Source organism: Aotus nancymaae, unplaced genomic scaffold, assembly GCF_030222135.1.
Source record: "Aotus nancymaae isolate 86718 unplaced genomic scaffold, 86718_ANA_hifiasm-v0.15.2.pri h1tg000029l, whole genome shotgun sequence".
NCBI classification, from domain to species: Eukaryota; Metazoa; Chordata; class Mammalia; order Primates; family Aotidae; genus Aotus; species Aotus nancymaae.
In genome coordinates, this window is record NW_026988442.1 from 50,322,197 (window position 1) to 50,341,324 (window position 19,128).

At 41.9% G+C, this 19,128-nt stretch overlaps 1 protein-coding gene across 2 annotated transcripts in view; it reads left to right on the forward strand.

Annotated features, from left to right (window-relative positions):
* Positions 1-8,551: 8,551 nt before the first annotated feature.
* Positions 8,552-19,128, forward strand: part of DPP4 (dipeptidyl peptidase 4) — an 82,292-nt gene continuing 71,715 nt past the window's right edge. For both annotated transcript variants that reach the window (XM_012440524.2, XM_012440525.3), the window contains exons 1-2: positions 8,552-8,663; positions 9,128-9,215. In XM_012440524.2, the coding sequence (XP_012295947.1) occupies positions 8,658-8,663; positions 9,128-9,215 (94 nt within the window). In that variant the 5' untranslated portion in view covers positions 8,552-8,657. The remainder of the gene's footprint in view (positions 8,664-9,127; positions 9,216-19,128) is intronic.

The following is a 19,128-nucleotide window of genomic DNA, read 5'->3' on the forward strand; positions in this document are numbered from 1 at the left end:
AAATCCCATGTGACACAGCTACTAACTTGCCATTTCTTTGCACAGCCACCAACTCAGCTTTTAATGTTGGAAATGTCTAGTGAAGTTTCAGACAGGGGAAATGAAGGAGTGAAGGATATGTCATCCCAAAATATGCCAAATTGGTATATTGATTATTTCAAGTTGAAAGCATTGGAAGAATTGTAGCCTCAGAAAGGGATAGTTGGCCTTTCTTTTCCTGCGTGTGGCAAGCCATAAAGATTCCTCTGGGAGGAATATTCCTTGCTGGAGCAAGAAAATAGGAAGATTTCTTACTCTGGAAAAAAAAATATTTTCTTAATGGAGCAAGAAAATAGCCATTGTCAACAGAGACTGGAAATTGGAGGCTGCAATGGACCTGAATAAATATACTTAATGAAGTAGCCCTTATCTTCCAGTAGGTATACATCCTCCCCTCATATATCTCCTAGTAACTCCCCTAGAAATGTATTGCTCTTAGTCAGATTCCCTTTGTCCCACAATGTCTTCTCTGATTTGTCATTCTTTGTCTAAAAAGTATGAAAGTATCTTGCTTTGGCCACTTCAGACTTCATTTTCTTGTGAAGGTCCCCATGTACATGTAAAACCAATAACATCTGTTTACTTTTCTCTTGTTAATCTGCCTTATATCAGTTTGGTTTCTAGATTCAGCTGTATGGCTGAGTCTAGAAGAGCTACCTAAGAGCTACAGGGGGTTGGAGGTGATCTCTGGCTTCCCTCCCTGTCACCACATCTACCCCATATTCACAGCTTGGAGAACACTAAAGAGGAGTTGTCACTGTAGCTACAGACACTTTGAGAGAATCAGGCTCCCTGAGTCATTAAGTCATATTTTTTTTCTTAAGTCGGGGCTAATATAAACAAATCCTTCAAATTAAAAAACCCACAGAATATCCAAAGGATACCATCCAAACAGGAGCACAAAAGTGTCCTTACCCCTAGGCTGGGTTCTAGTCTAAAAGGTAGAAAAAGTACTCTTTTATCTCCAGAGTGCTGAGTGTTAGAAGAACCCCTTATTTGGTATTACTGATAATTAGGGCAAGGAAAACACCGTGACCATAGCTGAGAAACAGTTTTTAGAGAGTTATATTTTAACAAGAATAAATAAGCATGGTTTACATGCTTGTACAACAAACTTTGCAGAGAAGCACTTACTCAGTTAATTTTGTAACACCCACGGTTTTCTGACTCTCACCCCAACTCAAGTTCCTCCTTTTCTCATTGCATCTGACAGACACTATTACCCGTCTTTTTTAATCTAAAGTTCAAGTCTGATTGGGTTTCTTTCCTGGGTAAAATTTCAGTGGCTCCTTTGTACATACTGAATATTGAACTGAAGACTGAAGAATATGTCCATGACCAACTTTCATTTCCTAATACTTTCTAGAATACTCTATATCCTGACAAAACAAAACTAATATATATTCCCTAAAGATCTTCCAGCTTTCTTACTCAAGCCCTTGTATGTGTTATCCATTGGACCTGACTTCCTTTCATTTCTCAAAATCCAAAGGATGATCTAGCTAGCTAGTTGTCATCTATTAATACATATCTTTTGGTAGAAATGAATTTTGTTAAAAGTTGGTTCAACCTGGAACACAAGCAGGGTAATCTTCCCAAGTATGGTTGGAAGGGAAAAGAGAAAATTAAACAGAAACAGATGTTGAGTATAACCGGGAAGATGTGAGACTAGATCTTCAGTCCAAAGGAAGTGAAATGTGGGGTTTGGTACTAGGGCAGCTAGACATCATTCACACACAGGTAGAGCAGAGTTATCTGATTAGGTGGAGGGCAAACGTTCACTGATCAAAGGAATAAGTACGTACCTTTGCATTGTCCTTTACTTATCCTTCAGAACTGAGGGCAAGAAGTAATTTTGTTCCTTTTCCTACCTGTCCCCCACCACACCTCACCTCCCCACCCTCCACCCTGCCATCTCTTCTCATATGAGATCCTATTTCTTTCTGCCTTCTAGTTCCAGCCCCCAAGAACAAAGAGAAGGATTTGTTCTTTTCTTCAGTTGTCATTTCATCTCGTAATTTATGTAACAACTACTGACTACTAATTTATTTCAGGCACTTTACTAGGCACTGGAGAGAATGGTGGATGAGAAGATAAAGGAATAAATGGAACTTTTACAATCTCCATAAGGAGACAGTTTAGCAAATCTTAAGTACTATATGGAGTTGCCTGGTTATACGGTTCTTTTTCAAGTTTCCCCTCCCTCTAGCTATTCTCCACCCTTCTCTTCCCTGCATTGCATAGCCTTGCAGGTTGATGCCTGAATATACATTCTGTATTAGCCAGGCTCCTTTGCCCTCTGTCGTCATTGGACTCAATAGATTGGAGGCACTAGCAAGATATTGAAAGGAGAGAAGAGAAAGAGACTGAGGTATTTACTCCTTAAGCTTTTTATCTGCTTTGTTGTGCTGCAATCTGGCAGTGGCTATATCCCTCCAAGGCTACAGTTCACCCTAGGTAACCCCAACTCCAAGACTCAGCCTCTCAAAAGGGGATATTGCCATAAACAGTGGCAGGAACAATATGATAATCAGGGCACTTGACCTGCTATGGTGGTGGCTCATTTATCATAAGATAGTTAAGAATGAAGTCAGTGGGCAACATTCTAAATTATAGCTTGATTTAAACAATCAGAAGAATTCTAGGTGTGATGGGCAGAAATCTGATTTAAGTTTTTATAGTAGTAATAAATGGCTTCTTACCAAGTTCCCAGACTCAAACCAGTTAACAGACCCAGAAAGCCTTGTTTGAAATGGAGGTCAGATCTTTCTCAGGAAGGACTCTGAAACGCTGTCACAGCACACACCTGACACATGACTTACAGCCAAGTTTGAAAATGCCCTGTGAAAAGGGACATACTCAGACCTCCTGGGAGTTATTAAATATGGGCCCTGAGTTTGTGCTAATTTCTATGGAGTTAAAACATCACTGTTGTCCTGAGTTATGTTAAGTTTCCAATTGCTGCAGTAACAAGTTACCATAAACTGAGTGGCTTAAAACAACATAAATCTGTTAACTTACAGTTCTAGAAGTCAGAGCCTGAAATGGGTCTTCCTGGGCTAAAATCAAGGCATCACCAAGGCTCTGTTCCTTCTGGAGTCTCTAGGGGAGAAAGACTTTGCTTTTCCCAGCTCATAAAGCCTGCCTAAATTTCTTTGCTCATTTATTCTCCGACCCAGGAAGGGACATTACAGTAGGAAAAGTTAAACGGAAGATTGGTACTGACCCTGCACAACAATACAGAAAACTAAAAGTAGTACTGCATCCATAAGTGCAGAAATTAGTGCCACTATGTAAAAATCTAAAAGATACAGAGGAACTGGTTCCCATATCCCATACTCAATTAACTTGCCCATTCAGCTTGTGCAAAACTAGGATGGATTATGGAAAATAACTCAGTTACCATTTCAGATGTGGTAACTTTACTGAATCAAACAACATGGGCATCTGAGCTGTTCACCTGCAAACACTTTTTCCCCTGAGTGTAAATTAGTAAGAAGAATCTAAAATAATTTGCCTTCTCATGGAAGGAATAGCAGTATATTTTCACCGTATTATTCCAGGGCAATGTCAACTCTTGCTTTCTGTCATATTAAAATCTCCCAAAACCTTGATCATCTTGCCATTCCACAGACCATCACATTAGACCACTACATTGATGACTATGCTATACAGACCTGATGAACAAGAAGTAGCAAATTCTTTACATGCTTTAGTAAGACAAATATGGGCACATGGTAGAGAATAAAATCCACTGAAAATTTGCAAAGTTTCAAAGGATTCAGTTGTCTGGAACATGTCAAGGTATCCTTTCTAATGTGAAAGACAAGTCACTACACCTTGTACACCCACCATGAAAAGGAGCACCATTTGCCAGAACTCTTTGGATTTTGGAAACACCATATACTATACTTGGCTGTACTTCTCCAATCATTTACTCAGTAACATATAAAGCTGTCTGTTTTGAATGGATCCTGAAGCAAAAGAGGGCTCTGCATGTCTAGGCTGTAGTGCAAGTTGTACTTGGATCTTATGACCTATCAAACACAATACTTATTTAAAATGTATGTGGCAGTCAGAGATACTGTATGAAACCTCTGGCAAACCCCAATGGGAGAATCACGGAAGACATATGACTTTCAGAGCAAAGTCATATACTCTTTGCCAATTTATTAGTTATCTATTGTTGCATAATAAATTACTTACAAAACTTTAGGGGCCATCTTGGAGGCTGACTACAATAGCCAGTGACAATTCATTACTTGACAAGCAGCAACTCTCTTGCTACTGGGCTCTTGTAGAGACTGAAAGCATGATCATGGATCAGTATATTCATTCATTCACTAGGGCTGCTACAACACAGTACCACAAATTGGGTGGCTTAAACAAGAAAAACTTATTATCTCTTAGTTCGGGGAATAGTAAGTCCAAAATCAGTAGCTCACATGATTGGTTCCTTCTGAGGACTATGAGAGAAAGATCCACTGTGATATGGCTTAGCTGTGTCCCCACCCAAATCTCATCTTGAATGGTAGCTCCCATAATTCCCACATGTTGTGGGAGGGACCTGGTGAGAGGTAATTGAATCATAGGGGACAGGTCTTTCCCATGCTGTTCTCATTATGGTGAATAGGTCTCACAAGATCTGATGGTTTTATAAAGGGGAGTTCCCCTACACAAACTCACTTGCCTGCCACCATGTAAGACATGACTTTGCTCCTCATTGCCTTCAGCCATGATTGTGAGACCTCTTCAGACATGTGGAACTGAGTCAATTAAGCCTCTTTCCTTTATAAATTAGTGTCAACACCAACACTGACACTCAATGCTAGCCTGTGAAAGCAGCCAGGAGAAGGGTTTTACCCTGCAAAGCCACAGGGGTAGAGCTGCCCAAGACCATGGGAACCCATCTCTCGCATCAGCATGACTTGGATGTGAGACATGGAGTCAAAGGAGATCATTTTGGGGCTTTAAGATTTGACTGCCCAGCTGGATTTCAAATTTGCATGGCACCTGTAGCCCCTTCATTTTCACCATTTCTCCCATTTGGAACAGTTAGTTGCATTTACCCAATGCCTATATCCCCATTGTATCTAGGAAGTAAGTAACTTGCTTTTAATTTTACAGACTCATGAGTGGAAGGAACTTGCCTTGTCTCAGATGAGACTTTGGACTGTGGAGTTTTGAGTCAATGCTGAAATGAGTTAATACTTGGGGAACTGTTAGCATGGCATAATTGGTTTTGAAATATGAGGACATGAGATTTGGGAGGGACCAGGAGTGGGATATGGTTCGGTGGTGTCCCCACCCAAGTCTCATTTTGAATTGTAGTTCCCATAATTCCTTTGTGTTGTGGCAGGGACCCAGTGGGAGGTAACTGAAACATAGGGGTGGGTCTTTCCTGTGTTGTTCTTCTGATAGTGAATAAGTCTCACAAGATCTGATAGTTTTATGGAGGGGAGTTCCCCTACATAGGGTCTACTGCCTGCCACCATGTAAGACATGACTTTGTTCCTCATTCACCTTCAGACATGATTGTGAGGCCTCCCCAGCATGTGGAAGTGTGAGTCAATTAAGACTCTTTCCTTTATAAATTACTCAGTCTCGTTATGTCTTTATTAGCAGTATGAAAACAGGTGAATACACACTGCAAGCTTCTTTCCTTGGCTTGTAGCTGCCATCTTTTCCTGTGTTTCTTCATATCAGCTTCACTCTGTCTCTCTCTGTATCCAAATCTCTCCTTTTTATAAAGTAATCCGTCATATTGGATTGGGGCCCACCCTAGTGACCTCATTTTAACTTGATTACCTCTGCAAAGACCCTATATTCAAATAATGTCACACTCTGACATTCTGAAAGTTAGGATTCTAATATATCTAATAGGAGACAATTCAATCCATAACACCAAGAAACTGCACAACCTAGCTACCCTAGTGAACTGAGTGTTGCCTAATCCACCTCATGACAAGGTTGGGCATTCACAGGAGCATTCTATTATTATTATTTTTATTATTTTATTTTTTTTTGAGATGGCGTTTCGCTCTTGTTACCCAGGCTGGAGTGCAATGGCGCGATCTCGGCTCACCGCAACCTCTGCCTCCTGGGTTCAGGCAATTCTCCTGTCTCAGCCTCCTGAGTAGCTGGGATTACAGGCACGCACCACTGTGCCCAGCTAATTTTTTTGTATTTTTAGTAGAGACGGGGTTTCACCATGTTGACCAGGATGGTCTCTATCTCTTGACCTCGTGATCCACTCGCCTCGGCCTCCCAAAGTGCTGGGATTACAGGCGTGAGCCACCGCGCCCGGCCTGCATTCTATTATTGAGTGAAAATTGTATCTATATGATAAAGGAGAAAGGCCCAGCAGGTCCACAGGGCAAAAAAAACTCAGAGGAGCAGAAAACTTAGACTATATGCTGCCTTCTTCCATTGCCTCAATGTCTCTCCCCCAGTGCACACCCATAGCTTCACCAGGAGTTTCCCATAACCAGACAACAGATGAAGGAAGGAAGTCAACGTTATGCAAAGTAAGCTGGCACTAGCAATAAGTAGATGGCTGCTGCATCAGAGCCCCTCCCAGGGGTGTCCTGAAACATAGTAGAAAGGGAAATCTTACTGACAAACAGAACTTTAAGCAGAACATCTGCTTTTCTATTTTGCAAGGAAAAAGAGATGGCCTGATGTAAGATCTGCACTGACTCATCAGTGGTGGCTAATGTGTTGGCCAGCTGCTGCCTTAAGGATTTGGAAAAAACAAGGTTGAAAGACTGGTGACACAGAGATCAGGGTGGGGGAGGCACGTGAAAGAGTCTCTTGAAATGGGCACAGGGTGTGAAGATATTTGTATCTCATGGAGTGCCCTCCAGAGGACAAATTGTTCCATCCCCTGGATGTCAGCCAGCCTCCCGCCAGCTTCCTTGGGGCTTTCTGAATGCACAGTAAGTGCCAGGGTGCTGGCATGGAGGTGAAGCACAGGCTCAAGTCTATGGACTTCCTTCACCAAGGCTGATGTGGCTACCACCAATGCTGATTGACCAAACTGCTGAGAGCAAAGGGCAGCACTGAGCCCCCTATGGCACCATTCCCCATAGTCTGTGTTAGATGGTCTCTTCACAGCGTCAGCTCACAGGTTCCAGTAACACCATTGACTAACCTTCCTCAGCAGTTGGAAGAGAGAGGAGGAGAGTTTAGTTTCAGCCTCTGGAGTTGGGAGTGAGTAAGGATATTGATGTATCACAAACAACTAGTGGGCAAGGGGGGAAAAGATGACTGAGTTCAGAAGCAATGTCTGGATTGGAAATAAAAGATGGAAAATTGCATTAATTCATAATCATGTGGTAATGCCCCATAGGACTCTGCATTTTTAATCTTTTACCTCTACTGACAGAGAGGTTTTGCTTTACAGCTGCAGTGAACAAGCTGAAGAGAACTTATCCTCTTATCTGCAAGAGTGGAAGTAATCATAGGGGGGCCCTAAATGCAAATGTTTACCTGTGCATTTTATCTTGAAAGTGCCAAGGGTCCAGACCTCACCTTTCTTGTATCACTTTATCTCCAGTACCTAGAAGAGAGGCTGGCACATTGTAACCACTCAAATATTTGTGGATGAGTGGAATACATGGGAGGATGTAGGAATGAATGAATGAAGGGATAACTCTTTAAAGAATAATCAAGAGCTGGGGAGGGAGAAGCCAAACCTGCTCTTTTGTTGTTCTCCAAAACCCTTGAAAAGACTGAATGAGAGGCCGCATAGAGTAGCCATTAAGACCTTGAACTCTTATTTTAGTATCTACAGCTTCCTAGCTGAATGACTTGGCCAAGTTATTTAACCTCTCTGTGCACAGGCTTCCTTCCTGCAAAACAAACACAATAAATGCTTAGAGCAGCACCTGGGAAAAAGTCAAGTTCCTCATAAGTGTTAGTGTCATTTATGGCATCTTGATGAGTGTGTGAGTCTGCCAGACAATCCAGAAATTCTCTGGGGAGGGTGAATCCAGATACTCAGCTTCCAAGGGCCATTCAAGAGGGAACAATCATCTTTTCTCTTGGCCTTTCACAGGGCTTTAGACACCTCAATGCCGCCTAACCTACCTTTCACTGGCAAGAGACAGAGGCCTGGGTTTTAGTTCCAGTTGCCAGCGGTCAGCTGTGTGAGTCTGTCAAACCCTTGCCCTCTCTGGGCCTACGTTCCCTCGCCGATCCACGCGAGGTTGGAGGAGCTGAGCGCCGACGTCCCTTTCAGCTAAGAGGAAGCAGGGTCCCCGCGTCGCCGGCCCAGGGTCTGCAGATCTGAGGCCTCGCGCCGGTTCCCCTCCCCCGAGGCTCCTCCCAGGCCCCGCACCCTCGCGCCCCGGCTGCCGCCCAGCATCCCGCACTGCCCTCAGGGGGGCCCTCGCGGGCTGCCCCCGGCCGGGATGCCGGTGCCCCGCGCCCCATGCGCCTGCTCTGGCGCAGCCTGCCCTGCAGCCCGTCCGCAGCGCCTTTATACCCAGCGGGCTGGGCGCTCACTAATGTTTAACTCGGGGCAGTAACTTGCCAGCGGCGAGGGACTCCGCCGCCCGCGGTGACTTCTGTCTGCACTCGTTCTCCGAACGCTCACTTCCGAGGAGACGCCGACGATGAAGGTGAGTGCCGCAGGGACCACTTTCTCAAACTCCCCAAACGGCCCAAAAGCTACCGGAACCGGACCAGGGACTCCCCTTAAGGCGGAAGCCCCAGAGCCACCTTCTGACAGGTGAGGGGACGTCCCAGAGCTCCCGCTTCGCTCTCGGACCTTGGCTTCTGCTAGGACCCGGGCGTCGAGCTTTGAATGTCCCGGAGAGCCACCCACAGAACGCACGCCCGAACCCGGGCAGGGGGTAGAGAAACCAACACTCCTGTGCTCTGAAGGCATAAGTTCAAGGGCACCCGCTCTGGCGAACTCCGACTGGTGCACTCCAGACGCCACCCCCATCCCCAGCCCACCGTCTCCCTCTTCTAAGGCACTCCCGCCTGCAAATCCTGCTGCCTCTGGAGCAGCCCCGACCCTCTCACGGCAACTGGGGCCACAGGCTTCCCTCTAATTGGATTTGATCTGCCTGGCTTGCAGACGCCGTGGAAGGTTCTCCTGGGACTGCTGGGTGCTGCTGCGCTTGTCACCATCATCACCGTGCCCGTGGTTCTGCTGAACAAAGGCAGTAAGTTTGCAACATTTGTAAAAGGACAGTTGGAGCTCAGGTCAGGCTCCGTCTTACCAGGCGAAGGGAAACGAGGGATTTTGCGGGGGTTGGACCAGTGCCCCGGGGTGCAGCTGAGAAGGCTTCCCTGGCGTCGTTGCTGCTTGTAGAGCAGCAGCTGGGTTTACTTTGCGGGGTCTTCAGCGTTTAAACTGCAACTCCTGCCGCTTTCCCGTCTTGTTACATATAACAAATGCATACTTCCTGAAATTAGGGGGAGTCGGAATTTTAAAAATTTCGATTTTAAATTTAATTTGTAAAGTTTTCAATTTACACATAATTTTTAAGAAAAGTTTTTGGGTGTGATCTGCAAAGGAAGAAAGGCAGTGTTTAAAGAGCCCAAATACAACAGTAAGGTTATCTGAAGCGGAAAGGAAAAATGAGAAACAAGTCCCAAAGAAAAGACGTTGCACAGGTAACTCAGGTTGTTTCCCCTCAGGGGTAGTGAGAATTCAGTTGGAGGGTGAGGAGGCAGGCAAGTAATTATTTGACCAATTTAGTAGTAGTGCAGAGCTAAATCATAAAGCTGGTATGCATGATAATATTTCAGAAGGGGCTGGAATGAGTGATGTTTGGGTGGATTCTTTTACTTAAAGACTTTCATGTTTTTTACCTTGTCTAAATGTTCCAGTTTTGCCCCAGCTTTTAATATAAACCACTCAGATAATGGAATAGTCACTGTAGGATGCAAGCGAGAATGATTAGCTTCAGTCACCCCGGCCCTACTTTCCTTTTGAACACTTGCTTTCGTTTCAGCATTACACACTATAAATTAGTCAGCCACTTGAAGCAGTCACTCTGGATGGTTTACTCAACTGAGGAATATATAGTCAGCGCTTGCATACTCAAGGGGTCTGATCTAGATTTCAGGATGACAGTTCAGAATTAGTTTGTAGAGTTGTCAAAACAGTGCTTGCTGCGCAATTCCAGGCCAAGGCAAAGGTTTCAAGGGTTAAATAACTGAATGGATTGACCTGCTAATGAAATTTGAAGAAACCAGTGGTTGCTGCAGTTATAGACTATTAAATGACAGTCCACTTAAGCTTGACTCTTTCTTGTGGACTGTTAAAATATAACTATTTTCATAAAGCAATACTTTGTATAAACCATACTTGCAAAGTCTTGTGGGAGAAGAATGGGCCATTCATAGAATTGATAAATATAAGTCTTACAGGCTTACATTATGTACCAGGCACTGTGTTAGTTGCTACAAATACAAAGATTAAATTTTGTAAATGTAAATATAAAGGTCCCTGACCTCAAGAACTGTATAAGCTAGTGGGAATATGCAAACAAATGTGATTTGTTTTACATGTGTGTGTACAGAAACATACACAGAAATAATCTGTATAGCCTGTTTGCCTCCAAAACATGACTGAGGCATCACAGCATCGCTGGAAGTTTGGGTAAAACTGTAATCATCAGAACTTCTTTTAAAGAAAGTTGGAAGGAATACTGTACTTTGATGAGCCACATGAGATGGCCAGTGAAATGGCCTAGGGACCTAGGGCTTGCTGCAATTAACTCTGGGGATTTTGTTTTGCTAGGTAGGGTATATAGGCCGGGAAGGACTGTTTTGCCATTTCTGCTAAATTTTACCTGGTGTGTTCTCCAAATGAAATTTGAACACACGTCAAGAATGTTCTCTTGAGGAGGAATTCCTGAGAGATTCACATGTCTCTAACTACTCCTAAGATTCAAAGATAACTTAGAGGTACTTGAGTAAACTGCTCTGGAGATTAGAAGGGACACTTCTGGGAAAGTCAGGAGAGACTTCTTATAAGGTTTCTTTGGTGGGGAAGCTTAAATAGTTAACATCAGTTTCTGGAGATAAGATATTCCAGAAAATGTGAATGTCTTATGTTTCAACACAGAGACATTGAAAGGATCCAGGGCCCCAAAGGAGGGTGGGTGACAGGCAAAAGAGTTTAATTCTAAGCTGGAGATGACACAGTGAATGAGGTTTTGAGCCATGAGGCTGGAAAGGTAAGTTGCAATGGAGCAACCCTGAAGGGGAAAGTGAGGGAAATGGCCCAGGGCACTTACAGTACAGGTCAGAATTTAGAGACTCCAGAGCTACTCAGAAATGTGAATGATTGGGATTCAGTAACTGGTTAAACGTGGAGTGGTAAAGGAGACGGTGGCTAAGGATACCTCTTGGGCAACCAAGTGGAAATGTGGTTTCATGGTGGTTTTATTTACTTACCACTCTAGTTATTTCTTGTCTGTATTTCTTCATTTGTATGTATGTATGTTTAAGGAAACAGGGAAGTCATCTTGTTAACACTTTTGCCTTATCATAAGGAATAGAGATAAAAGCTCAGGAATGCAGCATTTTCACTAAATCAGCAATACCTTTCCTGGGCTGTACCACAATAAAGGTCAGCGTTCTTACAAAGAAGTCAAAGTCTTCACCCAAGAAATGCCCTCCATATTGTCAATCAAGATTTCAAGTTAAACAAATACAGCAAAGGAAGAAAAGAAGGAAGTAGGGAGGAAGGAAACATAAAGGAAGGGGAAGGGAAAGGAAAGAAAGATGGAAAGAAAGGAATTTGATAGAAAAACAAAGCAAATACATAAATTATGTGGACACTAAAGAATTATACAGCCAAAAGGAAGGAGGAAGCAGTTAGCAAACCCAAGTTTATCCCCTGAGAGTTTGGTTTAAGAGGTCAAGCATTTCCATATGAAACACTCATATTTAGCAAAACTAGACACACCCAGAACAGGAGGGGGATTAGTGGGTGGGGAGCCAGAGCGAGAGCCAGAGTGAGAGAGAGAGAGAGACAGAGACTTAATACTATTCTCATATATTTAAAAATAAAAACTCCTTGAAGTCAGATTATTCATTTCACCAAGCACAGTTAAAAGTTCACCCTCATCTGTATATAATAAATGATTGTATGTTTTAATTTTTTTTCAACTATTCTACTATAGGAGGATATTGTACATGTAAGCATTCAGTTTCCCCAAGAATCAGTGAGAAATATATAAAAATACTTGTATGGAATTGTACAACACTTCATGGCTTAGTGGAAATAAAGCCTTCTCGGTCAGCATTTATGATTCATTTATTTTTCCTTTTACATTATATTTTATCTTAAAATTTAAAATATTTGGTTATTTGTCAAATAGTTTTATTATTATTGAATTTTATTATGGAATAGAATTATATCTCTTCTTTTGCTCTTTTCACTGCTTTAGCAATAAATTTCTTCTATACCTACTTTCAGTGTAAAGGAAATTTGACTGCTCTCTAATCCATCAGTAATAAAAGAAAACCCAAATGTGAAGGAGACAGGAATAATCAGAGAGAAAAGATAGCATCTATGAGGTTTGCCTGAGGAAGTCCAGGACCTGTTCCAGGTTTAAAGGCACAGAAATGAGCCTGAATGAAAGCTTTGTACATTTCAGGGGACAATTTCTAACAGTACGCTCTGTAAAAGCTGGAGTTGACTCCAGTTTGCTCAGTTAACTGTTGTCAACCTTTGCGGAATGCTCATGAGGTCAGCAGGTTAGTCTTTTCCAGGCCAGTTATTTTGGCTTTTGCTTGGCTAACCATAGCATGTGCCTTAAGTTTCTCTGCCTTAGAAATCTCTAGCTCTTTTCTCAAAGGAGATCAGAAAGAGAGAGAAAAGGAAGACTATTTACCCAATTAATGGTCAGAGAAAGATAACATAAAAAGACTGGAGCTGGATCAGTGTCTTTCAAATTTTATGACTTAAGAAAGTACTGAGGCCCATGGATAACATGGGTGTAAATAACATGCAGGAGCATCTTGCTTGAGGAAGAGAAGCATGTAAGCATGCAATAATAGCCAATATGCATTTACTATGTGCTAAATTTGGGGCTGAGGGCTTTCAATGTATTTTTTTATTTAATCCTTAAAACAACTCTTTGGAAGAGAGGTACTATTACACTCTCCATTTCTACAGAAGATTTATAGAAACTTTGAGAGGGTAATTTAGTTTTCTATAATTCCATAATGAATTACCTCAGAACTTAAAACAATAAATATCTGTTATCTCGTTGTTTCTGTGGATACGGAATTTTGAAGTGGCTTAGCTGAGTGGCTCTGCCTCAGGATGTCTCATGAGGTTGCAATCAAGATGTTACCTGAAAGCTTGACTGGGCATGAAGGATCCCCTTCCAAGCTCACTCATGTGGCTGTTAGCTAGAGGTCTCGGTTCCCCAGTACGTGGGCCCCAGTTCCCGCTATGTGGGAATTATATTATAATTTCATGACTTCTAACCTCCATGTGCAAAGTGTTCTGAGGAAGAGCCTACTGCTGATGCCTTCATTCCTGTATAAACCTGTGTATAGGTAACGACTGACCTCAAGCTTTTGAATGGTTCTGTTTAGTAGTAGTAATAATAATAGGTCCAGATTTACTTACTTGCACCAAATTATACTTAGGATAATATGGTAGCTACTTTCTCTTAGAATGAAGGATCCAAGACAGGAACGAAGCAGGAAGCTGGGTTTCCTTTTATGACCTAGCCTCAGAAGTGGCAGGAATACCATTCCTTCTGCTGTGGACTATTGGTCACACAGACCAACCCTGATACAATGTGGGAGGGCACTACACAAGTGCATAAATACCAGGAGGTGGAGATCACTGGGAGCCATCATGGAGGCTGGCTCCAATGACTATCAAAGAAGTTAAGGAACTTGCTCAAAGTTCCACAAAGTTGGGATTCATACTCAGGCAATGTGACTCTACAGCTGATACACAGTACTGTTCAACTCCCTATCATTCTGTCAGCTTGTAATCAAGTATAAAATCAACTTGGCCATATTAGCATAAGTGTTATAATTTCTCATTTGCATGGCCATATTATAATTTCATGACTTCTAATCTCTACGTGTTAAGTGTTCTGAGGAAGAGCCTACTGCTGATGTCTTCATTCCTATATAAGACTGTATAAAGGCAATGACTGACATCTCAAGCTTTTGAATTTTTTTTATTTTGTGGTATTAGTAGTAATAATAGATCCAGATTTACCTACTTGCACTAAATTACACTTGCTTTCTTTCTGATATAAGTTACATTATTTCATCTGATCTTCACAGAGCAGTTCATGTCAGAGAGATATATTAATATATTGACTTTTTACATGTGAAAGTTTAGGAGTTTTCAAATAAGTACTGGATCTTGGGAATCCAGATCTTTTGGCTACCAACCTTCCCTGAGGTTGCTGGTTCCCATGAATGGCTAATTTATAGAAATGCCTTGGTGAGAGTTTTTCTGGGTTAATGTTTAATCACTACTTTATGGTTGGATGTTAATCCTTCCATTACTGTAAATCAGTATCTTATAAATATGTTTACCTTTCATCTTCACAGCCTCATTATGACCTCCAAAAGAGGGTGTGTCTCTCAATTTGAGAGAAACCATGAAATTAGAACTTCTGAGTAAACTGTTTTCTTGTTTACCAAGCATTGTATTTTATTTTATATTTTTCTTCAAAATTATAACTTCCTAGGAATCTTTTAAAAATTTAAATATAAACTGTGTGCTTTCTTTATCTGGATGCATTAATGTGCACATTTATGAATTATTTGGTTCAGTGAGGAAGCAAGTAGACCTATGAGTTAAGGTCATACAATTTCAGCATCTAAGGCCCCAGAAGAGGAGGTAATTTAAGGCAGAGCCAAAGGCACCAGAGATTTTGTTCATGGCACTCTAGGAGTCATGGTGGCTCTGGATATATAATTGAGGTAGAGGGAGTAGAAGAGGTGAGTATCAAGCAGGTCTTATCATTCACCCCTTCCATGACTTCTTAAAACTGTTTTGTTTCACAAAACAGAGCTTAGTGGCCCCTGTGGCCCTAACACCATTTCTATGAGGCTGGAACCCTCTTCTCTTGCTTTCCTCAGTTATTTTAAAGCCCACCCTGGTCAAACTCAGGTCCATAAGTTTCATGGATGACTCTTACTTCTCTGTTATATTCCTCCATTCTTTGATTCCAGGTATAAATCTCTTTTAGTATGAGATTTAAAACCTCTTCAGGGCCAAGGTCCTACAGTGGCCAGAGACAGTATTTGTCAATTCAAAAATACGTATTGAATGCTTACTGCAGGTCAAGTGTTATTAAAGGTATGGGGAGGGGGTGATATGGCTATTGAATGCTTACTACATGTCAAATGTTATTGAAGGCCACTACATGGCCTGCTATGATTGCATATTTGTCCCCTCCAAACCTCAGGTTGAGATTTGATCCTGAGTGTTGGAGATGAGGCCTAATGGAAGGTGTTTGCATAGTGGGATCAGGCCCTTCCCACAGGCTGAGTGAGTTCTTGCTCTATTAATTTCCATAAGAACTGATTTTTAAAAAGAGCCTGGGACCTTCCTCTTTCTTGATTTCTTTCTCATCTTGTGATCTCCGCATATGCCAGCCTCTCTTTTACCTTCTGCTATGAGTAGAAGCATCCTGAGACCATCATCAGACAAAAACGCCCAATCTTGAACTTTCTAGCCACCAGAATCATGAGCCAAATAATCCTTAAAAAAAAATTACTAGCCTCAGGTATTCCTTTATAGCAACACAAAACAAGCTAAGACCTAGCCCTAAGCAGTATAGATAATGTCCCTGTTCCACTGGACCTTTACAATCCACAGAGCAGGCAAATTATAGGCAAGTGCAGAAATAATTTCAGGTGGTAACAAATGCTATAACAGAAATAAAGTAAGATAGAGATGACTGACAGACACAGAAAGGAGTTTCTCTCTTATTCCAAGTATGATTTTGAGCTTCTGGAGGATTCTGGCATGAGTATAACATGATCTTATTCACACTTCAAAAATATGCCTCTGACTCTTGTGTGGGTAGAAGTTTGGGGTTGGTGTAGTTTGTACAGGTGATAAATGATAGTGGCTTGGACAAGGATGGTAGCATTGGAGGTGAAAATAAGTTTAAAAAACAAAAGAGAAATGCAAGATATATTTTGGAGGTGAAATAATGTGCAGGCATGTCAAGAGTGAGGGAAGGAGAGAAAGTAAGGATGACTCCTTGGACAACTGGCTAGATAGCTCAAGTGGATAATTTCTCTTGCCTCTTGGCTATTCCCTTTTCATAGGAATTTGTCTGCAGAGGTTCTTCTGGCTTAACTCCCCTTTCCTATTGGATCAGCCTTCCCCTTTCAAGGATGTGCTCAGGAACACCTCCTAATTCATATTCACCCAGCGCAGATTGTTGACAGAATGTAATTCTCCAACTCAGCAAATATTTATTGAGCATTTTCTACACGCTAGGTACTTTGTTGGTCCCTAGGGATAGAAAGACAATAGATATGGCCTTTGTCCTCCAATAATTGACAGTATTAAAGGACGCATAAACATTAACTATAATCAAAAGAGCTAAGTGCCCTTCTAGTAAATGATCAAAGTGCTATGGAAGCACTAGTGAGTAAATGACAAATGCTGCCCAGGGAAATTTCCACATAACCAACTGAGCATAAAGCATTAATCATTAGTGGGTCTTAATACAATTCTCTAATCCTCCAGCCACCAAACTGGCTCTGAGGCATGCAGTGCCCCTCCATGTCAGTCCTCACTGACTTACAGCCCCCTGATGCTGTATGAGGATTGTATCAGGATGTTTTGGGCTTCAAGGAACAAATGCCTGGCCAAAAGTTGTTTGAATGATAGTGTTTTATTATTGTGTTGTCATTAGCATCTTTTATAATTGGAAGTGCAGAAGTAAAGTGGTTCTTGAGTTTGCTAATGTAATGGCCTGAATGCATCAAGAACACGGGGCTTTTCCACCTTTCAGCTCTGCCATCCATGGGCTTTTATCTTTTGTCCTCCAGCATGTCATCTCATGGTGGAGCATGGCTTCTGCAGCTCAGCCCAGCACTTGCTCATATAGCTCTTTCACAGGGCAGAAGAGGATGCTCTTCCTCATTCATGGTCTGGTTAATCAGGGAGGAAAACCATTTCCATAAGTCCTCTGACTGGATGCAAACTTTCAGGTCTCAGTGGCTAGATTTGTGTCACTTGTCTATATCTAAACTAATCACTGGCAAGGAGGATAAATTTCCATGATTGAACTAGACTAATCAAGACTCACTTTTCCAGCTTTGGGAGGAATTTCCTTTGCTAACACATGAAAGGAGAAGGGCAAATATTTAAGTCAAACTGGAAATTCTGAAAGACAGAAATCGGCGATGGGGGTGGGGAACAGCATATGTAGGCACATGGTGTATTTGGTTATTGGTCTCTTTTCATTATGTTAGAAAGATTTAATTTTCCAACAAAAGAGGACAGACATCAAGCCAGCTCTGATCTCCAAAAATCTGGATCTCTAATTCTTTCCTTTCCTTCTTCTCACTTTCTTTCCTAACCAACTGGGTTTATTGCAAAGCAGTGTGCTTTGTTGCTGCTTTTCTGATCTCAAGGACATTTTGACCTCAGCCCTCGCTTTCTCTTGGCATCCAAAGTGATCAAGAGGAGGAAAGAATTGAACTGCAATATTAAAATCAGACAGTAGTGCAGGTCAGAAACATCTGAGGGGAATTACTCACAATTTTCCCCTAGAAAATACACACAAACTGTCATATTTCATTGAATTCATAATGCCAAAAAGCGGCAGAAATAGTCAACATAAAATAAGACGGGCAAAGTTTTTAAAAAATGCTAAAACTTAGATCTGTGAAAGTTAACCCAGGAAAGTAGGACTTAAAATAATTAATGGCCATAAAAATAAAATAAGTAAATAAATAACAAAAACAATCAAAGTAATCTCACAAAATCGAGAAGCTATAATTTAACATGGACAAAAAGAATCTAATTGATGACTCAACTCTTCGTTTTAAAATTTCCAGGGAAAAAATTACTTTGCATGGTAATGATTTCCTTAAAATTAAAACGGTTTGGCTGTACTGGAAGGAGAACCCAGAACCCAGCAGCCATCGGCCCCTTATTCCTGCCTGGCAATATGCTCCTATTTTCCCTGTCTGCTCTTCTGGTGAACTATTCAAGGTATCTCTTCTCCTTTCAAACTTCTAACACCTCTTCTCTATGCTCATTCATAGCTAAGGAACTGGCTTCCTGTTTTTGTGAGAAAACTGAAACTATTAGAAGAGAACATCAATTCTCACTGGCTCATCAGTGCATCATTCATCTGCATGGGCTCCCCTCCCAGGTTAGGGGATGAATGTTCAGGCTCCTATCCAAGGCCAGGCCCTCTCATCCCTTTTACTTACCCAAAGACTAGACTCTAGCTATCCCCTTGAATGTGGCATCATCGTTTTTTCTATCTCTATTTAATCATGAACATGCAGTAATGTCTCTTATTCTTAAAAAGAAATAAGAAGGAAACTATCTCTTTCCACCCTCATCCCTGCTAACCTACCACTCCCTTTCTCTGTTCTCTTTACTACAAAACTTCTTAAAGAGTTTCTGTTATCACTGTGTGTAACCCCTCTCCCCACCTTTTTTTTTCTCTCAAGCCCCCTAGAATAAGGGTTACCCCTACCACACCACTAAAACAGCTCTGTTCTCGTCAAGGTCCTAATCTCTGTGTTGCCAATCCAGAGCTGCTTCTCACTCCCTGTCTCACATGCCTATCAGTTAGTCATCTTGATTCTCTATCTCCCCTCGGGGCTATCACTCTCTCCTCATTGTCCTTCTACCTCACCCTCCTTCCCAGCCTACTTAAGTATTCTTCTTGATGTCTTCAACTTCTCACTTGGACTACTCTGGGGCTCCATCCTAAGACCTCTTCCTTCGTCACCTTAAATGACCTCATCCACTCCAGTGCTCTTAAATATCATTTACAACTTGGCAACTTTCCAATTTTATCTGCAAACTAGACCTTTTCCTGATTTCTAGGCACAAGATACAACTGCTTACGGGACATCTCCATTTGG